The 23,723-nt window shown below is 49.6% G+C and overlaps 7 protein-coding genes across 7 annotated transcripts; 5 read left to right on the plus strand and 2 right to left on the minus strand.

Annotated features, from left to right (window-relative positions):
• Positions 1-322: 322 nt before the first annotated feature.
• On the plus strand, positions 323-2,907 carry kexB (kexin kexB; the record flags this gene model as incomplete). Its single annotated transcript, XM_057105960.1, has 2 exons — positions 323-2,070; positions 2,130-2,907. The coding sequence occupies 2 exons, from the start codon at positions 323-325 to the stop codon at positions 2,905-2,907; spliced, it is 2,526 nt and encodes an 841-aa protein (XP_056957409.1).
• Positions 2,908-3,463: 556 nt separating this feature from the next.
• N7533_009311 (sorting nexin-4) lies at positions 3,464-5,072 on the plus strand (the record flags this gene model as incomplete). The annotated part of the gene is made up of 2 exons (XM_057105961.1): positions 3,464-3,757; positions 3,885-5,072. 2 exons carry the CDS (start codon positions 3,464-3,466, stop codon positions 5,070-5,072), a joined length of 1,482 nt encoding a protein of 493 aa, XP_056957410.1.
• Positions 5,073-5,573: 501 nt separating this feature from the next.
• Positions 5,574-7,163, plus strand: N7533_009312 (putative ubiquinone biosynthesis monooxgenase (Coq6); the record flags this gene model as incomplete). The annotated part of the gene is made up of 2 exons (XM_057105962.1): positions 5,574-5,745; positions 5,809-7,163. The coding sequence occupies 2 exons, from the start codon at positions 5,574-5,576 to the stop codon at positions 7,161-7,163; spliced, it is 1,527 nt and encodes a 508-aa protein (XP_056957411.1).
• Positions 7,164-7,691: 528 nt separating this feature from the next.
• N7533_009313 (histidine--tRNA ligase) lies at positions 7,692-9,520 on the minus strand (the record flags this gene model as incomplete). The annotated part of the gene is made up of 3 exons (XM_057105963.1): positions 7,692-7,973; positions 8,029-9,281; positions 9,340-9,520. The coding sequence occupies 3 exons, from the start codon at positions 9,518-9,520 to the stop codon at positions 7,692-7,694; spliced, it is 1,716 nt and encodes a 571-aa protein (XP_056957412.1).
• Positions 9,521-10,138: 618 nt separating this feature from the next.
• On the plus strand, positions 10,139-11,611 carry N7533_009314 (uncharacterized protein; the record flags this gene model as incomplete). Its single annotated transcript, XM_057105964.1, has 2 exons — positions 10,139-10,503; positions 10,570-11,611. The coding sequence occupies 2 exons, from the start codon at positions 10,139-10,141 to the stop codon at positions 11,609-11,611; spliced, it is 1,407 nt and encodes a 468-aa protein (XP_056957413.1).
• Positions 11,612-14,849: 3,238 nt separating this feature from the next.
• Positions 14,850-17,299, plus strand: creB (uncharacterized protein; the record flags this gene model as incomplete). Its single annotated transcript, XM_057105965.1, has 2 exons — positions 14,850-15,068; positions 15,146-17,299. The coding sequence occupies 2 exons, from the start codon at positions 14,850-14,852 to the stop codon at positions 17,297-17,299; spliced, it is 2,373 nt and encodes a 790-aa protein (XP_056957414.1).
• A 2,634-nt stretch (positions 17,300-19,933) lies between these two features.
• N7533_009316 (LysM peptidoglycan-binding domain-containing protein) lies at positions 19,934-20,692 on the minus strand (the record flags this gene model as incomplete). Its single annotated transcript, XM_057105966.1, has 2 exons — positions 19,934-20,418; positions 20,494-20,692. The coding sequence occupies 2 exons, from the start codon at positions 20,690-20,692 to the stop codon at positions 19,934-19,936; spliced, it is 684 nt and encodes a 227-aa protein (XP_056957415.1).
• Between the last annotated feature and the right edge of the window lie 3,031 nt (positions 20,693-23,723).

A 23,723-nucleotide genomic window follows, 5' to 3' on the forward strand; every position in this document is an offset into this window, starting at 1 on the left:
CCCTCCTCAGAATCACAAAACTACCTACAGAAACGGGGCTGCATATGTTGGATCATCAGGGTCCCGTGTTATTGCTGAGTGGCTCCCCCCGACGATCCTCCTATTCTCCCTCAACTCAGCTCAACTCAACTTAACTCTGCTCGCCACTCCGCCCCATCTTCTTCATTCAACCTCCCCTTTCTCGACACGGATTACTTGACCGCTATTGTCTTTGAAAGGAACTGGATATCGTTCATGGCAACTGCGCCTTTGATCCCTTACTCCTCATCGTGAAGAGCGAGAGTGCTTTCCATCTCGCCTCCACCCGCCCACCCCATCCATCATGCGTGTCGCCAGCGCCATCGCTGTGGCCTTGAGTCTCGCCGGCCCAGTCGCCGCCAATGTTCACCCTCGCGCCATCGAATCCCGCGAATTTTTTGCTCTCCATCTCGACGATGATACCCCTCCCTCCCATATTGCAGACGCCCTTGGTGCACGACATGAAGGTCAAATCGGTGAACTCGCCGGCCACCATACCTTCTCGCTCCCCCGGGAACAAACCGATGATTTCAATGCCCTCCTGAACGGACTCCGATCGAAGCGGAATCTTCGACGACGAGGAGAGCCTATTATTTCTACTCGCAGTGCTGACCCTCTAGATGGTATTCTCTGGTCGGAGCAGCTCGCCCGCCCCAGGCAACGACTACACAAGCGCATCCCACCTCCCATGCCGAAATTCGATCGACGATTTGCTACAGAGAGTCAAGTGAAACCTTCCGAAGCTCAAACCAACATTATGCATACCCTGGGAATCACCGATCCGATCTTCAAGGATCAGTGGCACCTTTTCAATCCCCTTCAACCGGGCCATGATCTCAATGTCACAGGCCTCTGGCTGGAGGGCGTGACAGGTGAGGGTGTGGTGACGGCTGTCGTTGACGATGGATTGGACATGTATAGTAACGACCTCAAGCCCAACTACTTCGCGGAGGGCTCATGGGATTACAACACGGGTTCTCCAGAGCCACGTCCTGTGCTTTCCGACGATAAGCACGGCACCCGCTGCTCGGGAGAAATCGCAGCTGCGAAGAACGACATCTGTGGAGTCGGCGTGGCCTACGACAGCAAGATTGCGGGCATTCGAATTCTGTCCGCCGCTATCTCAGACGAGGACGAAGCGGCATCCATCAATTACAAATACCAACAAAACGATATCTACTCCTGCTCTTGGGGACCCATGGATGATGGCAAAACTATGGACGCCCCAGGTATGCTCATCAAGCGAGCAATGGTCAATGGCGTGCAGAAGGGTCGGGATGGAAAAGGCTCGGTCTTTGTGTTTGCTGCCGGCAATGGTGCGACCTATGATGACAATTGCAACTTCGACGGGTACACCAACAGTATTTACAGCGTCACGGTCGGTGCCATCGACCGAAACGGAGATCACCCAACGTATTCCGAGTCATGCTCGGCCCAGCTGGTGGTTGCGTATAGCAGCGGAGGCAGCAGCGCGATCCACACAACTGACGTTGGTACCAACCAATGCTACTCCGGGCACGGTGGTACCTCTGCGGCCGGCCCACTCGCCGCAGGCTCTATTGCTCTTGCTCTCAGCGTTCGGCCGGATCTCACATGGCGTGATATCCAATATCTGATGGTAGAGACTGCCGTCCCGGTCCATGAGGACGACGGAAGCTGGCAGAAGTCCCCCTCCGGCCGCATCTTCAGCCACGACTGGGGCTTTGGAAAAGTCGATTCTTATGCGTTGGTTCAAAAGGCCCGCGACTGGGAACTTGTGAAGCCTCAGGCCTGGTACCACTCGCCTTGGCTCCGTGTTCACAATGACATCCCTCAGGGTTCCCAGGGATTACTCAGTCGGTACACAGTCACTGGCGATCAAATGAAAGATGCCAACTTCGCTCGAGTCGAGCACGTGACGGTTACAATGAATGTCAACCACACTCGTCGCGGTGATCTCAGCGTTGAGCTGCGTAGCCCCAGCGGAATTGTTAGTCATCTCAGTGTTACTCGCAAGTATGACGATGTAGAATCTGGATATGAAGACTGGACATTTATGACTGTTGCTCACTGGTATGTCTTTATCTTGGATCTTTATCTCCCTTTGAATAAACAACTAATCTGGATTATAGGGGCGAGTCACCTCTGGGCGAATGGTCAGTGATTGTCAAGGATACTATTGTCAATGAGCACAGCGGCAAGTTCATCGACTGGAGACTCAATCTCTGGGGAGAGGCCATTGACGGAAACGATCAACCCCTTCACCCATTGCCCGATGACCATGACCATGATCACCCTTACGAGGAAGCCCATGTGGCGACAACCTCTGTTCAACCTGGGCCGACGAAGACCGCTACCCTTACAAACCCCGACGACCAGCATGACAGGCCTACCAACCAGAAGCCTTCTCAGTCAAGCGAGGCAATCCCTGCGGTGGAGTTGGATGCCACTGAGACGAATGCTGCCGATACAACTGCAACTGCGACTCCTACTTCCACTGCCGCCTCGGACAGTAAATTGGCCCACTTCTTGCCCTCCTTTGGTGCTTCGAAGAGAACTCAAGTTTGGATTTATGCGTCTTTGGCCATGATTATTGTATTCTTCATTGGCTTGGGTGTCTACTTCCAGCTCCAACGCGTCAAGCGTCGTCGCACCAACGCTCAGGATGACTATGATTTTGAAATGATTGAGGATGAGGATGAAATGCATCCGATGACTGGTGGAACTGGTCGAACCCAGCGACGCGGTGGTGAACTGTATAACGCATTTGCTGGCGAAAGCGACGATGAGCTGTTTAGCGAAGATGATGACAATGGGCCTTATCGTGATGGCCTAACCAGGATCTCCGAGAAGGATGGTGAGGGCGAGGACGATTCACCCGGCAGCCATCTCTTGTCTGAAAAGAACTAGTGTGATTTTTCTCTTGTCATGCATTTCTTTGCATTGGGTCTGGGTTGTGTGATTTATATTATATGGGGATATACTGAACTAGGGTTGTTTGTGTTTGGTTTGGGATTAGACCGGATCGGCTGTCTGGCGTCCATGTACATCTTACCACGAAAGGAATGCAAGAAAGGCATTCTGTGCACATTGAAGAGAAGAATCAAAGAATCCCTTCGCACAATATATTATTTTCTTTCTTACTAGTCTGAGTTCATGTCTGTTCTACTAGAAACCCAAATTTTACACAGTATATAGTTAAGCCGTACCAAACACCTACAGTACCAGTATCTATGGTAGCCACCCCTCCGATGACGATGATGCCGCACTCGGGACTCCGCCTTGGGGATCGACGATCACCAGCTTCCCAGCTCCTCCCGCCTCCACCTATGCCCCCCCCATTTTACGTTTCCCCCATCGCCCCGATCCTTGTACTCCTCGATACGGCGTGGCTCTTGTTCCTTGACGTTGATCACCAAACATTTCCGTCGGGCGACCACGGTTGACCGACCGCCCTTCCCCCGCCATGGATCAAAACGACGACTTCGACAGCGTCTCCTGGAAACACGATGCAGACAGCGATGTCTCTCGCCCGACAACCTCCGGAACAGACGCAGAAGCAGAATCGACCTTTGATCATGACACAAATGGCAAGCGAAGGATGAGCTCAGCTCATGAAGAGCCCCAGGCTGGCGCGCTGGCCGACGCCGTGGACCTGGCTGGCATCGGAGACGGTGTGCTCGAGTGCCGAGTCGATACACCTCTCAAAGAGAATGAAGGCACAAAAGATACATACATTTCGTACTTGGTTACAACGAGTGTGAGTACTAGCCCTTCATGAGGATTACCAGACACCTGCGATGGGCCAGGCGGCACTGCTGCCTGCGCACCTCGGGAGACCCCAGGAATGTCGCATACAGTTCACTGCTAATACCATGACTTTACAGACCGATTTCAAGTCGTTCCAGAAATCCGAGTTTAGCGTACGACGACGATTCACGGATTTTTATTTCCTGTATAAGACCCTCTACCGCGAATACCCAGCATGCGCCGTCCCCCCACTCCCAGACAAGCACAAGATGGAGTACGTCCGAGGAGACCGGTTCGGTCCGGAATTCACTACACGACGAGCTTGGTCGTTGCATCGATTTCTAAAACGCTTGACCCTGCACCCAGTACTTCGTCGCGCACCTCTTCTCATCATCTTCCTGGAATCGCCGGACTGGAATGCCCATGTAAGGCTACATGGTAACCGCACCACTGTGAATGCCACCACGGACAACGCGAGTACGGGTATCTTTGATAATTTCACTGACAGCTTCGTCAACGCGTTCACTAAGGTCCACAAGCCGGATCAGCGCTTCATCGAGGTCAAGGAAAAGGCCGATAAGCTGGATGAAGATCTTTCGCATGTGGAAAAGACCGTGGCGCGGGTCGCGCGGCGAGAGTCCGACTTGGAAACTGATTACACAGAGCTAGCGACGCAGTTCCGCAAACTCGTCCCGCTCGAGCCGGCAGTGGAAATGCCGTTGCAGGTGTTCGCGGCTTCCGTGGAAGAGACCGCTCGTGGAGTGCGTGGATTAAAAGATCACACCGACCAGAATTATTTGGGTTCGCTGCGCGATATGGATGCCTACATTCTGTCTGTCAAGACCCTACTCAAGACTCGCGAACAAAAGCAGCTTGACTTCGAGGCCCTGGTTGATTATCGTAACAAGGCTGTGGCCGAACGCGATTCACTTGCCAGCAATCCAGCCGCCTACTATGCATCCAACCCTCTTACCTCCTCGCCAGCCTCCTTCATCCGGTCGAAGATGGAAGACATGCGTGGAGTCGACCACGAACAATCCCGCCGCGAACGTGTTCGCAAGCTTGAGCTCCGCATTGATGAGCTCACCCGCGAGGTAGAGTCGGCAAAGACTACTTCAGAGATGTTTGACGAGGAAGTCGTGCGTGAAGTGGCAGATTTCGAGCGCATAAAGGCCGTGGAGTTCCGCGACTCGCTGGGCAGTTTCGCCGACTCGCATATCGAATTCTACCAAGGCGTCCTTTCAACCTGGGAACGATTCATTGCGGAGATGGAAGGTGATGCCGATTTCGATCTGGATGCCGATCCAGTACTAGGTGGGCGGTGACGCTGATTCATGGAAATAACTCAGGGATGGATTCGGTGTAGTTTTTGTCCTATTTACTTGGTTAGCTTGTCATTGCATTTCATACCCGCAATGCCATCATTGCTTTTCTCCTAAGGCGATACCGTGGCTTTAATTGTATAACGTCTAAGCTTGGCACTTCGTCAAATTTATGAGAATCCATACACCCATACTTTCGGACTTCATCTACAGTGACTCGTATTAGATCGGACAGTAGATAGTAATGCTGTTTCCATGGAATTGGGAATTAATTGTTGCGGATAACAGCACAAGCGGCCTTATTTCCACTACTAGAACCCTGCTACCAATTTTCTGTTTGAAATTAGAACGCATTCATTTCTCGTCTGAAATTCATATAAGGAGCTCTCTGAACTCGATCTATACTTCCTTGGGGGTGTCCCACTCACGTGATCAGATGTGCTCGGCATGGGTTGACTCCAGCATCTTGATCATCCGATCTACTTCATGCCAACGTCAAACACGATGCGTTCGATTTCCAGAGCCGCCCTGCGGCCATATGTTTGCACTTCATGCCGTCATGGAATCGGAGCCACTCGGCGTCGATTCGGAACCAATTCGAGCCAAACACCGGAGATCTACGACGTTGTCTGCGTCGGTGGTGGCCCGGCGGGCCTAGGACTTCTCGCCGCGCTTAGTACGTCATGCAACCCTCCAATGCCAAATCCCATGAACTGACGCTAATGATCAATTGTTTCAGGAGCTTCTCCCGTCACCTCTAAGTTGAAAGTCGCCCTCGTCGAAAGCCAAGATCTCCGCAAGGCCCGCGGCTGGAACCTCGACTCAACCCAATTCTCCAATCGAGTTAGCAGCTTGACACCCTCGACTGTTGAGTTCTTACGCAAGATCAACGCATGGGAACATCTCGATGTCGACCGAGTACAGGAGTACCAGGACATGCAAGTGTGGGATGGGGAGACGGGTTCGCGCATATCATTTGACTGGTCCACGGAAACATCACCATTCGAAGATATGCGCACCGTCGCTACGATGACAGAAAACGCCAATCTTGTACGCGGTCTACTATCGCGTATTGAGGCTTCAGGCGACGAAAACCTTACTCTCTTTTCCAACACTACTGTTGCTTCAATTGAGAACGGATCCGATCTTCAAAACGAAGGGCCCGACCTATCCGCCTGGCCCATCATATCTGTTGCGCCCACCGCACCAGGCGCACAGGCGCAATCTCCAACTCGAATTGCCGCGAGACTGCTAGTCGGAGCCGATGGAATCAACAGCCCTGTCCGGTCATTCGCCGATATCAGCACACAAGGATGGGATTATAACCGACACGGCATCGTCGCAACCCTCGCCCTCGGCGATCCAGACAAGCCATCTTTCCCTGCCAACATGCGCACAGCCTACCAGCGCTTCCTACCTGCACTCGGCGGACCCATCGCTCTCCTTCCCCTACCAAACAACCACGCTACTCTCGTCTGGTCAACGACTCCCGAGAACGCAGCCTATCTCAAATCCCTCTCAACTCCCGCTTTCCTGGCGATGGTCAACGCCGCCTTCCGTCTCTCCATGACCGACCTCACCTACATGATGGGAATGGACCGAACCTCTGATCAATTCTCCCACGAAGACGAGCTCATCTGGCGTCTCCAACACACCCCTCAACAATCACAAATCCCACCCTCCGCCATCGGCGTCCAAGAAGGAACCGTCGCCTCATTCCCCCTCCGTTTCCGCCACGCCTCGCAGTATATCTCGCCGCGCGTTGCACTAGTCGGAGACGCAGCGCACGTCATCCACCCGCTCGCAGGCCAAGGTCTGAACCTCGGCATGGCAGACGTGGCTGCTCTTTCGCGGACGATCGAGTATGCCGTTTCGCACGGTATGGATATTGGCGACCTTCTTACTCTTGAGCGTTACTCGTCCGAGCGATACCTGCCTAATGCTAAGATCGGTGGCGCGTGTGATTTGCTGCACAAGATGTATACCATTCCCGGCCAGGGACCTATTACCTGGGCGCGCAGCCTGGGCTTGGATGTGATCGATCGATTGCCTTTTGTCAAATCTTTCTTGATGAAGAATGCTGAGGGTTACTAGGCTTCCTTCTGCTGTATTGTTATACTGTACATCTAGTTTCCTTGTTGTTCAAATATAAGCGCGAATATGAACTTGAACATTTCCAAGAGTCTTTTAGATCCGTTTAAGTTTGGGTTCGTAAGGTGGGTAGTTTTAACACTAACTGCTCCAGACTGGTCGATCTGATAGCCCTAAAGACTCTAATGCTGTTTTCTTCAATACGAGGGCTGGGTTCGGCTTCGCTATTTTGGATAGGTAAAATGATCCAAATATTTTGAAATACTGATCAATGTGAACTCGCTGATATCAATATGCGCAGCTCAAAGACGTTTTGCCTGAAAAAGCACAGTACATGCTCATGATCCGGTATTATGTGTTTAGATAAACCGAGGCCTTAAATGCAGCAAGTCAATGTACTAGTGAGTGGGTCTATATTTTAGTGGGAAGGGTAATGCTAGCCATGACCGAATTGTGCCAGTGAATGAACCGATAAAAGAGATAAAACGCCTCCTTCCGCGCTTTTAGTTGCTGATTCCGTTTCTTGATGATTTAAACCTGCACGCCCTGGAGCTGTTGCGCGAGGCTGACGACAGAGCCGGACTGTTTCTTCTCAAGGCGGGCCTTGAGCTCGGGGATCAAAGAGGCCAGCTCAATGTCGACACCGTCCTTCTCGGGGTGGCCGTCGGGAAGCTTGAGACCCAGCTCCTTGATGCGGACCTTGCCCTCGGCCAGTTCGCTCTCGCCCAGAATGAGGCCGAAGGGAATGCCACCGTCCTCGGCAGCCTTGAATTGTTGCTGGAGTTTGGGCTTCTGCTTGTAGTTGAATTCGGCCTATGTATTGGTTAGTATTTTGATTCTGAATGAAACAAATGTAGAAAATGATTACCTTAATGTCGGCACTCCAAAGCTTCTGGCACATCTCCATACGCTCCTTGAGCATACCGTTGAAGCCCTTGCCGCCAATAGCCATGACGTAAACGTCGACTTCGCTGCGGCGAAGGGCTTGGGCAGCCTGATCACGCTCGAGGCGCGCCTTGGTGATGGAGAAAATTCGGTCCACGCCGAAGGAGACACCGACGCAGGGAATCTGGGCCTTGGGAAGGAACATGCCCACCAGGTTATCATAACGACCACCAGCGGCGACACTACCAACACCCAGAGTGGGGTCATTGGACCGGTCATCATCTTCAGAAGCCTTCTTCTTAGAGGGCTTTTGCGGCTTTTGGGCCTCGGCAGAATCAGCCTGCACAGCGGGGGCAGAGCCCTCGGTGACAACCTCATAGATCACACCAGTATAATAATCCAGGCCACGTGCCAGAGACATGTCAAAAGAGATCTTATCGAGGCAGTTAAAGGCCTCAAGGTAATCCATCAACAGAGCCATATCGGTCAAACCGGCCTTGGCAGACTCATTTGCAATAAGAGTCTCGTCTTGCAGCAGACGGTCCAGCAGCTCCCGACCACCCTTGTGCATGACATATGTCTCGATACGGTCCGCAATAGCACCGTCAAGACCCTTATCGTCGACCATCTCCTTGCGCACGTCCGCCCACGGCATCTTGTCCAACTTATCAACAGCACTCGAGATCGGTCGAATCTTGTCCTCGGGGACACCGCACACAGCGAATACACCGTCCAGAACCTTGCGGTGGTTGATCTTAATTGTGTATCGGCCATTCCATCCCAGCTCCTCAAACACCTCGCTCACAATGCGCATCACCTCGGCATCTGGCACCATGGCGTCAAAGGCACCGGCGATATCGAAGTCGCACTGGTAGAACTCACGCATGCGGCCCTTGCTGACAGCGGGCTGGTCACGACGGTAGACCTTGGCGATGTGGTAGCGTTTGATGCTGCGGACGTCGGGGTTCATGGCGAGCCAGCGGGCAAAGGGAACTGTCAGGTCATAACGCAGGGAGCAAATCTCACCACCCTGGTCCTGGAGATCGTAGATGAGCTTGGAGTCCTCGCCATACTTTCCAGCCAGGATCTCGCGCAGCTCAAAGACGGGGGTGTCGAGGGCAGTGCCTCCGTGACGCTTGAAGACATTTGAAATCGTGGTAAAGATCTTGTCACGCAGAAGCGCATCGCTTCCGGCCCAATCCTTCGTCCCCTTGGGGGGTTTTGAGGTTAAAAGAACTCTTGTCCTTGCCCATTGTGTCGATCGAATCGGAGTGAGGGATTGACGAAAAGTAACGAGGGCGGCGGGGGTGGTTTTGATGGTGGGGGATGGTGGGGGCACGGGGATAAATTTGATTCGAGGTCGCATGCAGCCCTTGGGCAGGCAAAGTATAATGAGTCAGACGACAGCTGCCAGCGCCGAGATTGTTGGCAATTGCTCTTCGTGTCGAGCGCAGACTTCTAGCAAGGGACGGCATAAAAGGCGCGCAATTCAGGGCGAGCGAGTCGACGTTGCACGATTTGTGAAGCACGGGGCTTCTTTCTGTTTGAGGCGTGTTTTTCCGAGGGTTTTTCCGTCACATCGCGATGCACAGTCCAGATACCGATCTAAGCGCATTCATTGTATAGATGGTAAGGGGGAAGATGAGATATCACGATTGACAATATTATGAAGCTTCCGATTTTTCCAAACTCCCAAGATTATCAACGATTTTCCATTCGGGGTGATGTTAGAGTAGATGACGCGTTGCAGTCTAACAACATCACAGGATAGCTTCTTCCTGCATATCATTTCATTCCATGCCTCCTCCATTTCCTCAGCAAATCGGCCCAGAAACATTAGAACCGAGAAAGAATGTTTGAGACGGTCAAAGAGAAAAGCAGTGGTGATATGGATTGCCGTTAATTGTAGTGTTTTCGATCTAGCTTCTTTGGGACCCCTCTCGCTCTGTGGATTTGATATTTCGCCTTCTATCCTCTTCTCGCCATATCTACAGTTTTCCATTGAACTCATCGCCTTCATTGCTCCCTCTATCTTAAAATATGTCTCATCGAAATTCATGCGCCCCTCGTGATCTATTTTCCTTCCAATCAAGATGCCAAAGGCTGTGTTTGACCCCGACTTATCGGCCCAGCTCCACAACCAGATTCTTGAACATGCGTGGATTGGGGCCGGATTGAATCCAGCTTCTCTTCCATCCAAGACCTGGTGGGAAGAGTCGTTCCCGATTCCATTCGGTCTTGCATCTCGCCTAAATCCGAGCCTGATCAGATTCCTGAGGTCGGCAAGAGCAATCATATTCGACACCACTTCAGAGTTCCATCTTTTCTATTATCTTATTGCGCTAAACGACAAACACGGATTTTTTGACCAAGCCACTTCTCTCAAATTGTGGGGTGATCGTTATATATGGTTGTATCCATCGACAAGAACAATGAGTCAGGAAGAAGCTGGCATACTGTGAGATAACTATTCTTATTCTAATTTGCTACAATTGAGGACATAGAAGAACTGACAAGCTGATAGATTTGATAAAGAAACTGAGCTCGCTTCCTTTGTCCCAGACTGGGTTGATCTAGTTTGGTCTGATACGAAACGGTGGCCATGGCTGCCATTACAAGATATCCTGCAAGTTTATATAGATATGATCAACGAGGGTAAAATAACGACATACTCAGATCGTCGGAAGGAATTGAGAGGTGCCACAGGTGGTATATTCGATCAGGGAGTATTTCCTTGGGAGATCCACCAACATACCCCAATGGATGTTGAGAAGGCTGTCGGTGCTTTTACACGTCTTCTTGACGCGATTGAGATTCGACTTCCAAGTACAAGCTCGATACATGACAGTGGCTGGGAGAAATCAGGCTTCAAAAGAATAGCTCTTCCATACTCCGGATCAGTCATTGAAGCGTCATTTATTGAAGCGGATTCATTTGCCTCGTGCTTCCTATCAGCTCTTCCCGTCAGACAACTCAATTTTCGCTATATTGCCCCTGGCATCCGGCTCCAAGATCCGGTCGAGCTTGTAAACCAGCCACTTGCCGAACGCCGCTTCAATGAACTAATTCCAGTCCGGTTTGGTACTGCTAAACCGGAGCCTTGTTTCCCTCTACTTCTCTTCCGTGGGGAGGGGGAGAACAAGTCACCCTGGAGTCGGCCCTGGTTTCCTGACGGAAATGCCGAGAATATCCCCTCTGGCTTATACATTGAGCCCGCTGACAAAGATTTTCCCGCGGAGTCTGGCAACGAAAGTCGACTTCTCCTACCATTTAGTATTGGCAGCAATGGTTTTGCTCGAAGTAGCAATACTATTCGATTCAAACGAGACAGGCCTTCGGTACACGGGCCTGATCAACTATACCAGATGGACAATTCTTGGGGCTATAGTTGCTATTTTCCTCGTGACTCGCGTAGTTCATATCTCCACAAAGTATTGGAGAATTGGGCCGAAAGAGTGGAAATGGGTGATTGGCTAGTGGGTGAAGAAGGTATTGTCGGTGGTATTGAGAAATTCAAAGAAGCCGATACTAAAGAGCATTGGAGGGAATATATTATCCCTTTGTGAAGCCCGTTGGCTTCCGGTGTTTCTAATAGAACAACTTGGAAGTTGAATGTCATTCAAAAACTTGAATTGAATTAATCACTGAGGTTCCAGGTTGGCGGAACCAAAAACTTTTACCATTGCAGGTCTAGTATATGCGGAATACTGGTAGAGAAATCTTACTTTGAATGAAACTTGAACTAGGCAGTTGACGGATATTCTATTGCTCGTGGCCTCTAACAAGTCCTACTAAGCGGCTGGATTTCATAGGTTCGGATGTAGCAGAGACACATGGATCTATGTTTGCCAGAAAATTTATATGGGCGCGGATATAGCATGATGATTAACTTTTATCAGGCTCAATAAATGCTCTTGAAATTCCCAAACAAATGACCTGAGTAGCTATCTCCGACACCACAATGTTTATCGGTGATTCTACAAATAGGAACTCCGAATGCCGAAATTGATCCAGTATGATTTGACCAAACTTGCGATCTCAGCTAAAAGGATCGATCCTGCTGGCCATAGTCAATGATAGGACAAAAGCGAGGTTGAGAGGGTATACTGGACTAATTGCAACAAAGATAGTTACTACTTCCCACTCCCAACTACCTCCAAAGGGTTCTTTGGGGGTGGTGCCGGGATGTGGTCCTCTCCGGGCTCGGCAGCTGAGGCGACAAATGGGTGGGGAATATTGACTTTTTTCATTTTCATTTTTCTACTTGCCATCTTTCTTGAAATTATATGACTTGACAATTTACTCTTTCATATTTCTTTGAAAAGTAAAATCTTAATGGTAAATTTCCAAGGGTTACCAAGAAGCTCAAGTGGAGCACCCGGGCGACCGGGAAGCTTCTGCGCCAGTCTATTTCACACCAACGAAATATAGTAAGCGTGAGACTGGCAACACAGCAGAAAAGCTCTTGAGCACCTGAGAAGGAAGCGAGCTTGACTAGCCACTGAAGTATGTATATGCCTAGTTAAGCCGCAACCCTGCTGATCATGGCTTGTTCTGACCAGGTTGATAGGCCGACAAAAAACCGCACCCCACCCCGAGCACTCCTGGGCTAGTTGTATCTGAGAGCAAAACACCTAAAGCCAGCGTCGTGACTTACGAGAGTACGGGCCGCCGAGATAAAATATCCCTCGGATATTGAAATTCAATCAAATTAAGTGGCAAATTATTTGCGGGTGCGAAGCCGGCCACTTGAGAGGCATCGAGCATAATAAGCACTCACCACCTCCAAGAAAGCGAATGGGAAATACGCCGAAGGCCAACGACGACGACCGTGGCCCATGGAAACCTGACCCGACCAAGATATGCTTACCAGAGTGGCTGCAACCGAGTTGCGGTCATGCATCAAGCCCAGTTCATGAATCGGGTTTAACAAGCGAGCAAAGCTAGTCCCGGGATGTCCACGACGATTATTGAATCAGTAAAGTACAATTCCGTCGCGCTCCGCCCGGATATCATATAAGTGGAGCATCGTCGTGATTGCAAGCTGCCCAAAGGGGGGAAGGGGCACGGTGTAGAGATGGGGGTCTACATATGACGGTTGATTCCCGCCCCCACTATGATGTATGCATGCCCTTCGAGACCGCTTGATAGAGTGGCATGTATCCGTATATGCAACAGTTAGCCTTGGTCGCCACTCTGTGACTCCCTTTGTCTTCAGTCTCCAATTAGCAGAAGCTTCAACTTCTTGGCCCCCAAATTGGGGCGCTTGGATATGGTGTGGTATCCTAGGAGAGATCCCTGCGGATGGTCCCATGGGGTGGCGGAGGTTAAGGACCTGCCCAGTCGGTAGTCAATCAATGTAGGTCGATAGAGACTGGGCATGCAGGACTAGGCTCCGGCGGTGGGTTAGTGCGCGCCCGCCTGCGTCAATGTCAATAATAGGCTCCTTGCGGGACTGCGCTACTGTCGCATTTCCGGGGTCGCTGTTCGGAAAGTCGCCGGTGACAAGGACACGGGCCGCGCGGTCATCAAGACAACCTCGTATGTGTGGTTGATCCCACGACTTCCTTGCATGTCGATGATCAGATCTCTACCCCAGAATGCAGTCAAGCACGAAAGTGACCAGGATACATCGGTAGGTACATGGTGCGTCGCCTGGGGGCCAGGACCACCGAGACTGGAGAGGGGAATCTGACTCCACCGCCACCAGCGAGGAATTCCCCACGCTGGGGATGATCATTGGGCGTTGTGGAACGCCATGCGAGGGGCGGACACATGGCCCGTGAGCGCAGGGCGGGATGGGCCAATCGTTGGGCAACGGTTGCGGGTTTGTAGAGTTCATGGCCTCCACTGTTAGCGCTGGAGATGTTGGATATCCCGGTTGAAATGAGGAGGAAGTTCCATGGTCTTCGTGGGGGGGCTCCGCTGAGGAGAAGAGGGAAACCCAATGGAAATGAATGGACTCTCCGCAGCGTAGGCTTTGTTGGGACAGAACAACCGGTCTCTCCTTCTCCGATATAGCCGGCGCACACACTTGACTTGCACTTTAAGTCATTGGAATCGCGCGGGTCAAGAAATTCGGCGATTGGACCAGTACCTGCCTTAGGACTCCACGTGGCTTTGAAACTGCGGAGGAGAGTGCGCTTTTTCTGGATGATTCCGCTGCAGTCTGCGTGAAATAGGTGACCACGAATCAGGTTACTCCATACAGTAGTTCCAGGCATCCAATCTGAGTAATGTACAGTAAGGGAGTGTACGGAGTACGGAGTAATGGGTTGGTATGTGAGTATGTAGAGTCGAAGATAAGTCGGAGCGATTCCCGAAATGATTCACTATCAACCAAGACTTACTCACTTCCCGCCCTGCGCCACATCCCTTCCCTTACCTTTTGCCTATCCTCATTGCGCTTGCGGTTCCTGCGTTTCAAGTTGCAAAGGAAACTTTCAGACTTTCTCGGCGGGTTCTGGCCCTCTTCGTCCACCGTCCACCGTCCACCGTGCACAATTTCCCCGGACGGCTCTCGCTCTCCGCCGAACGTTCCTGGCCTCATTCTGCCCCGACCTCAGTCAGCCTCGACGCCCCTCTTCTCTAATCTCCCCTTCTTTCTCTCTCCCTTCCTTTAATCTCATCTCCCCTTTCTATGTGTGGTCTTTTCTGTTATCGGTAATACTGTCTGCTTCATGCAGTGCGCTGCAACCGACGAGCCTATTCGACCATTATGAAGCTCTTCCGGCCAAAGGCCAATGGGGTAAGTTCGCCCTTCCCGACGAGCATCATCCCTCTTGTGCGGTGGTACAGCAGACCATGTGCACTCGCTCCCCCAAGGCCGCACTCGTGATACCCTTCCAGACGCGAATGGCCAAATTGACAGTCGATTTGCATAGGCCGCCGCCTCAACGCCTGCCCCGGCCCCCGTCAAGAAGGACCCCCCAGACTCCGCAGATGTCCCCGCTTGAGAAGAGGCTTCAAGATCTAGGTCCGATTCGTGGCGATGGCAGTGACAAGTTCTTTGGCATGGAAAACGTGAGAAATTTCCCTTCCGGTTCATTCTCCGGAAATAAGGCTTGGAAGACCAATCTAACCCTCATTTGCCTCTCAAGTACGGGAATACGTGTTACTGCAATTCGATCCTCCAATGTCTCTACTACTCCGTCCCCTTCCGCGAAGCCGTCATAAATTATCCACAGCGCACGCCCTTGGAAACTCTCGAAGCAGCTCTCGCCCAGAATTTGCGATTTCAGAACCCCAACGCACATCTCGAAGCTGAGGCCCTGGCAGCGAAACAAAAGGCCGCTGCCCCAGCACCATCATCGCGTGGCGCGGGAGTAGCTCCCAACCAGCCGCAGAAACCGGAGGACAAAGATTCACCGGAATATAAGAAGAAGGTTGCTCTACAGACGATGCCGATCCTCGAGACCAAGAACAACGCCTCCAGCTATGGCATGTCGGAGTCTTTATTCACCTCGCTCAAGGATATCTTCGAGTCGCTGATGGCAAGTCAATCACGAATCGGAATCATTCGCCCGCAGCAATTTCTGGATGTACTGCGACGTGAGAACGAAATGTTTCGAACACCTATGCACCAGGATGCGCATGAGTTTTTGAACCTCTTGCTGAACGAGGTGGTTTCCAATGTAGAGGCAGAGGCCACCAAGCAAAATTTCGCGGAGAAATCCCTCCCACCATCCGAGAGTGCAGATTCCCTGGGCATGTTGACGACCAGTACCGGCTCGAAATCTCCGAATACGACAAGATGGGTGCATGAACTTTTTGAAGGAACCTTGACGTCAGAGACCAAGTGTCTGACCTGTGAGAAGGTCTCGCAACGCGATGAAGTGTTTTTAGATCTCTCGGTGGATTTGGAGCAACACTCATCGGTAACTTCCTGTCTTCGGAAGTTTTCCGCCGAGGAGATGCTCTGCGAGCGTAATAAGTTCCACTGTGATAACTGCGGTGGTCTCCAGGAGGCCGAAAAGCGAATGAAGATTAAACGTCTACCCCGGGTGTTAGCACTGCATCTGAAGCGTTTTAAGTATACAGAAGATCTGCAACGGCTACAGAAGTTGTTTCACCGCGTTGTCTATCCCTACCATCTTCGACTGTTCAACACTACCGACGATGCAGAAGACCCCGATCGTCTCTACGAGCTCTACGCGGTAGTCGTTCACATTGGCGGCGGACCTTACCACGGCCACTATGTTGCAATAATTAAAACGGAGGACCGGGGCTGGTTGCTTTTTGATGATGAACTCGTGGAGCCGGTTGATAAGAACTACGTACGAAACTTCTTTGGGGATCGACCTGGCCTTGCATGCGCCTATGTCCTCTTCTACCAGGAAACGACTCTTGAGGCCGTTCTTCGGGAACAAGCTCAGGAAGACCAGGCATCGACAACCGCGGCTACCGACTCAGGAGAGTCGACCAAGACCAACGGATACCCCTTGTCACCTAATTTAGTTCACGTCAACAGCGCATCTCAGGTGCCTTCTGACGACCAGAACCGACTTCCTCCTATTCACAAGACGTCAACGGCACCCCAAATGATGCCAACTCACCACGAAGGTCCCGAGCTGGAACCCGCGCCGGCCCCAGCTGTTCAACCCCCTCTACCTCCCATTCCCGACGATCAGCCGCCTCCTCTGAGCCCAAAAAAGAGCGATGTTGCGGTCAAAAAAGAAAAGGCTCGTCTCAAGGCGGAAGAGAAAGAGAGGGAGAAGGCCGAAAAGATTCGCCGCAAAGAGGCGGATCATCAGCGTCAACTAGAGGCTCAGCGCGAAGCCGAGGAATTCAGAATGGCTATCGAAAGAAGCAAGGCCGACGCAAATGATGTCGGAGCCGAGAATGGCTCCCCTAAGAAATCGTTCGGCTTTTTAAGGCGCGGAAGTCGGAATCTCAGTCAACGACTGAGTAAGGACAAAGAGCCCCGGTTATCGACCTCGGATCTGGCTGCCACTCCATTGCCCGAAACTCCCACCAGCACTGCCACTAGCACTACCACCACTAACAACACCGCTGCTGCTTCTCCTGCTCCTGCTCCTATTACCGCTACCGTTACCACCCCTGCTGTTGGCTCTCCTCCTACCACCACCGCATTCGAGCCTGAACGACCGGCCGTTCCAACCAAGGATGCAAACAACGTTCACAATCCCAAAATGTCTTCTCGAACAGGCCCACCGCCGGTGAAAGACAACAAGACCGAGAAGACCGGTCATACTCACCGTTGGAGATCACTCAGCTTTAAAAGAACGACATGAGCTCCAAATCTGTACTACAGGCGACATTCTGTTTTCTTGCATGACGGCATTTAGTCGAGCTTTCGGAGATACCCCTGACTATCATGCACATATGAGCGCAAATTGCTTCTTGCACATAGCTTTTCGTGGATGTATCATTACATTTCTTACTATCTGCGCCATCGCCTCTCTATCCTATTCTACCGTGATTTGCCCTCTATGAGACAGATTCTCGGCTATGTCTTCTTCGACTATATTGATTGGATCTTTGATTATGGCTGATTTCAGTGCCTACGACTACTTTCTATTTTTTTCTTATCGCTGTTGACTTTTGTATTATGTTGGATAACATGGTACCTTCTCCAACGAGGTCTGTCCTATCTGGCGCGAAAACTGGCGTTCTATCTATTTCGGATTTTGCAAATGCTGGCAAGCATGGGTATTGGATCTTTCAGGCGTTTCCCCTTTGCTTTTGATTATTGAGCCTTGAGCGATTTCCTTTTTCTTCGTTGCGTTGATGCATGTCCTTCATGGTCCACTTCCTCCAGGTAGCTACTCCTTGCATTTTGAATGTGGCCTATACTAGCTTATCATATTTGCAAAGCTTAAAATACTCACTTCGTCTTAAGTAGTACCTGCCTCTCGCACGAATGTAGATAAGGGATGAAGTTGCTTTGCCCTCATCATGGAGGGTCCGCCGGTTAGTTATTATTGTGTACCGTACGACCTTTTTCTATATACGTAGATTTCGACTCAGTGCGAGTGATATTAATTGAGGCATGGACCTGCTCTTACTTCCTATGTCTATTATAATTCTGAATGATAACGAATAGTGATCAAATTCATCTTCTACTTATGCTACCTAGTTGAAGCAAATACTAGGTATCATTTGCGTGGATCCAGAAAGCGGCTATCGAGCGGATTAGAGCATATCCTCCAACCTTAGGATAGCAGAACCTATCGGAAAATTCGCCGGCACCAGAAAGTTGATTTGATAGTTTTTCGTGGCTTTAATGGAAGAAAAAAGTAATTTATCAGCATTTGAAGCTGGGGTGATGTCTGCAACTCAAGTAGGTGCTCGAAGTCGTCCCTGCGGTACGTTTTTTGCTTATGCGGAAGCTCAAGCCCCCTACTGGCGATGCAGCACCAGCATTCGGTAGTGCAATGGCCATGACCTTTTCTTCTTCTGGTCAAATCTCTCTTTTCACAGCATCCACATCCGCGACTGCAGCATCCTCCTTGGTCTGAACAATCCCCAACCAATTCTTCCCGCATATACCACCTCGAGTCCTGCCTCAAGTTCTGATAGCTTTCTCAGCAGGAATTTGGGTACAAGGTAAGTTGCCTGTAAACCGCATACTCTTTCGCTGGTAACTGGGCTTCAATTTCCTGGAGCTCCTGGTTGAAAAATTCAAGTTCCTTGCAATCCTCCTCGATGAGTGAAGCCTTTCCCAGGCCCTTGGCCTTGTGGTGCAACGCCTCCTCGCGTTGAGTGAGCTCACGCAGATCATACTCGGCGAGAAAAAGAGCTGCTCCTACCGGTGCAGTCAGACGAAAACCTGGGAAATTCGGGCTTTTCAGCTTTTTTTATCATCCTCGGTGTGGTATTTAAAGCATTTGTCACTATCGAAAGAACCCACATCTTCTTCTGAGCGGATCGTGACGTTCAAGATTTAGTTAAAACGTTGGAGACTACGGCAAATCTGGTGACAGAGTGAAGGATAGAGCATATTAAAAAAAGAAACAAAAAAAAACGGATAAATGATTCAAGGGTAGGAAAAAAAATAATGTGATATCATACATTCCGTTCCAAAAGTTCTTCCCACCCAACTTATCTACACCAAAACCTAATAATTTCAACACTATGAAATTTAATAATTTTGTATGGTAACTAATTTTTTAAAAAATAATTTTCTATAGAGAATTACTTAAGCTCTATTTTCTGTATAGATATCTTATCTGTATCTATTTTATCTAGAGAGTAGTCTTCTACTAAAGTTTACTACTATAGAAGACCAGATAAAACCCTAGGTTAGATTATAGGAAAAACCTAATGTTTAACTTTAGTAGCAGACTACTCTCTAGATAAGATAGATACAGATAAAATATCTATATAGAAAAATAGAGCTTAAGTAATTCTCTATAGAAAATTATTTTTTAAAAAATTAGTTATCATACAAAATTATTAAATTTCATAGTGTTGAAATTATTAGGTTTTGGTGTAGATAAGTTGGTGGGGAAGAACTTTTGGAACGGAATGTAGTTTTGTAGACTATGCAATTAGGTCTAGTACGGTTGAGACATCGGCCGCGGCCAGAAACGGTCTCCCGCCAGTACTAACTCACTAGTTCATGCAACTAGAGTTTACGAGAATTTTTCGGTTTCAAGGTGACCCAAACCGATTTTGTCAAGCCGCCCAAGGCTGAACATAGACGCGCCGGCACGTATATTTGCTCCAGCGTATTTTTGTCAATTTCATACACTGGCGTTCTTTAGTGGCAGACTGAGCCAACCGGGTATAAGTCTACGGAAGCGTCAGAACAGTGGGTATGTAACCTTAGGCTTCATTTAGTCGGGACGATGTTAGACAATTTTTGAATATGAGAATAGTAACATGAGGCCTTTTAAACATAGTATCGCCAACTGGTAGTGATTTTATTCAAGGATTGTATAGTTGGATGACAGCAAACGGCAGTTTTTGGCAATATCAATAGAAGGACCAGCGCCACCTTCGCTGGCACTGGAGCTGTAGTTGTATGTCGGACTCAGCATTTGAATCTGGCCCACAGTCGAGCCGTACTTGTCTGCAAGGTCCTTATAGACACCCCTGGAGAAAGTATAAGGCTCAATCTCGCATGCACTAGGATAGCACAAAGGGATCTTGACAAACTGGCCCGCAGCCATGGTCTCATTGGCCTCATACTGAGTTCCAGATTGGATAGAGTCGAGAGTCATGTTGAGGCGTCCGGCAATCTTCCACAAAGTATCCCCGTTCACGGTGTAGTATAGACGCGGTCCACCCACCAAACAATCGTTTTTTCCTGGTCCATCAATGATGCAGGAGGTCCAATCAGGATGACAAACTTGACCAGGAATAATAAGAGTCTGTCCAACGTTGGGCACAACTGATACGTCGACCACTGCCATGCGATTATAAATCAGTAAACTCTTGCTTTCCCATCATTTCCCGATCTGATTGATATGGCACGACTTACTCAAATTGGCACGACCAATGTCACATACACCTCTGTTAAACTTTACAGCAATTTCATGAACAGTCTGATTCGCTACATCGGTGAAATAGTTGAAACTTGTGGTGTTGAGGGGTTTATGATTGCAGTGGGTTCGAACTTCGTTCGCAGATGCGAAATAAGCCCCCAGAAGGGCGTTAAAAACGGTAGTAGTCAGGCGCATGATTTCGTGCAGCAGTGAAGAGACCTTAAGCTGGCACGACAGGTTTTGATACATTGCGAACATCCCATTTAAATACTTCCGGACTGGCGGATCTGCAGAATCCTCCTGCAGTGAATCTGGCTTTTCCCATCCCCTTCTCCGGAACCTCGAGGTCCTTTTTGGTTGGGATCGTCAGGATAACTCGGAAGCTCTTGGTTTCACGGGCGAAAAATAAATTGCGACATGAATGGTATGCGCGTGCAGCGAGCCAAGTCCACCCCTCGGAGATAAAAAATGGGCGATCGATTATTGTAGATGCGCTATTTTGAGGGAAAGATTAGTTTGGCGTGGTAGATCGATAGCTGTCTACATTGGCTACGTCGGAGTATCACACATTTCCACTTTTCTGTTGGCGATAGCTCGAATGCTAATTGGGTGATCCGAATTTCTAATTGTTGATCTTTCCTTATCCATATTTTAGGTCGGCTCTATCCCATGCAGGTACGGAGCAGTACTCGTACACCCCGTTGTTACGACCGATCAATCTCTCGGTCGGGTTTACTGCTTCGGGAATCATCGTGCCAAAACAGACCCACTACTCTTCTAAAACCATTCGCGTTGTTCAATCACGCCTAAGTGGATGTGAGAAGAATAAGCGGGAGTGTTAAGGGAAGGCCTCCCTGCAAAAATTGCTTTACTGAGCCAGTTTAGCCATGTTCCATTTTCTCCGCTGGCCATGAGGCTAGATGGATACTTGCGGCTTGCCTCTGGCTCGTGGAAATTGCATACGCGTTCAAAAATTCGTTTCATTCATGTGTATATCTCTCATCTCTCGTCGCTTAAACTAATTAACTAATTGAAACCCTCGGAAAGATATGCATCGGGCGGTTGTCTAGATAAAGAATACGCCAATTTGTGACCTAGAGTCCGCCCAACATAATCCAAAACTAGACGACAAAGAGCTATTTGATCCTGGGATGCGAACGGACAGGAAATGACTGCCCACATGGGCCAAACCAAAGCATTGCTATTTGCAAAATTAGCAGTTGGAACAGGTCGGAAAATATGATCTGCATCCAGGAATCCGATGGTGAGGGAGATAACATAGCAAATTGTTTTGAGAAGGTGGGCTATGCGATTTTCGATGCTTTCGCAGAATTCCACTGTATCACCAGGATAGCTTGGCATTCTGAAGTCCGGGTCCTGCCTTTGGACCGCTTTGTAGCAGGAGAGCATGCGATTATAAAAGGCTATCTGGGCGCTGTGAGTAGTTGCCAGGAAGGTGATAGTCCAAGGGCCTGGAGGCGAAATTGCAGCAGAATCAGCGCTTTCGTACTGATATTGCTTTTTCCAATGGCCTGGAATGCACGCGTCCCAGAGTTCAATTTCGTGACTGATATATGATGCGCGCTTGAGTAGACTTCGTAAAAGCTTCTGTTGTCTTGGGTTTCCTTCTTCACATGGATGGATGGGAAGGTTTGACATAACATGGCAAAATTCGGCAATCATGGTATTGAGGCTACAAGCTCGAAGCACGCAGTCGGGATTCCACTGAGTCTTTTTTCTGATAAGAACAGGAACCTTGCCATACTGGAACTTGTTCGTTCCAATGGCTTGGCTTTGCTATTTGGGGACGAATTAGTTGACAGAAGCAAGATCAAAGGAAGATATCACAACTAAGTACTAACAATTTGAACAATTGTCGAACCTATTAAAGATCGAGTATATTTCCCCGTGTCTTGTTCATTACTGCGCAGCTGTAGTAGATGGGAGATTCCGGACATGTGGGGGTCGGGTAAGCCACCACCTTCGTGAGATAGATTCTGTACATGAACATCAGCAACAGAAAATGAAAACCCATCCGACAGCCTTACATAAAACATGCTCAGCAACAGACAAGTGGCAAGAACCTCATCCTTCATGGCATTCTCACGCGAGCAAAGGGCTTTATTCAGATGCTCCAAGGACAGGCCATGGCTTTTTCGAGCCTTCATGTAAAGTTCTGGGCTGCTGGTTTCACTGGACAGCCTGAGATAAGAGACACTTAGAAGTGCATACTTTAAGCACAGTTTATCGCCCTGCTCCTGGAAAAGATCTGGCATAAATGCTAAATGACCTTCACAGGGTGATCGGTGAGCCCTGAGGACGATATGATGCATGAAATGACAAGTAGAATTCCAGTCTGGACATTCAGAGAGTGTTCGAGAGAGACCCGCTTTTAACTCCAAAGAGCTTGAAGTGGCTTGGGAGCAAAGTAATGGCGAGCTAGCATTACTGTGACTACTGTTGTCTGTCACGGCTGCATGTTGAGGCGAAGCAACGGTTACCGATGAACCTCTCTGAGGAGGTTTATACTCGCGAAATCTAGATTTTTTTGGGTAGCCAGTACACCGAACACCGTGCTGATCACATCGATGGCATTCGGGTCTGGCCCCGTCACACTTCTCAATGGTTAGATTTAGTTACCCTACCCCGGGTGAAGTACTATGGTTCTCACCTTAACCTTCCGCCTGCGGCATACATGGCAGCCTGTGCTCAATTCGCCAGGAAATACCATAAACGGCAGATTTCTGCGAAGGATTCGTCTATATACATCCAGGAATGGTGTCGTATGAAAAAAGGAGGAGAATGTCCAGTTGCCGAAGTCCACGTGATCTAACTCTAAGTGGCAGCTGATCCGATATGCCAAGCCAATACCTTCTGATTGACGTACTATAGTAGCAAGCTGCCCATACTAACATCGACTGGTTCAAGTTGTCATCATGTGCTATATTAGTACTATGGCCGGGGACGGATTTGTAGAGTATGTTTTGATGCATTCCAAGGTTTGTGATGACATTCGGTTATTACTGATTGTACTATTGTTTCTTTTCTTTTCGACAGGAGAATGAGCGGGTATATACAATGGACTAGATAGCCTGGGAAAGAATATCAAAAGTAGGAGCCGCATACGGGCAATAGCAATTCCGGCCCATACATTTGTGTGGGCGGTCCAGCTAGCAAGCTCCAACAAATGAATTATTTGAGACTCATCGCCCGCCTGATCAATTCC

Source organism: Penicillium manginii, assembly GCF_028828005.1.
Source record: "Penicillium manginii strain IBT 31320 chromosome Unknown utg000006l:1.0-4164085.0:1.0-4166146.0, whole genome shotgun sequence".
Taxonomy (NCBI): Eukaryota; Fungi; Ascomycota; class Eurotiomycetes; order Eurotiales; family Aspergillaceae; genus Penicillium; species Penicillium manginii.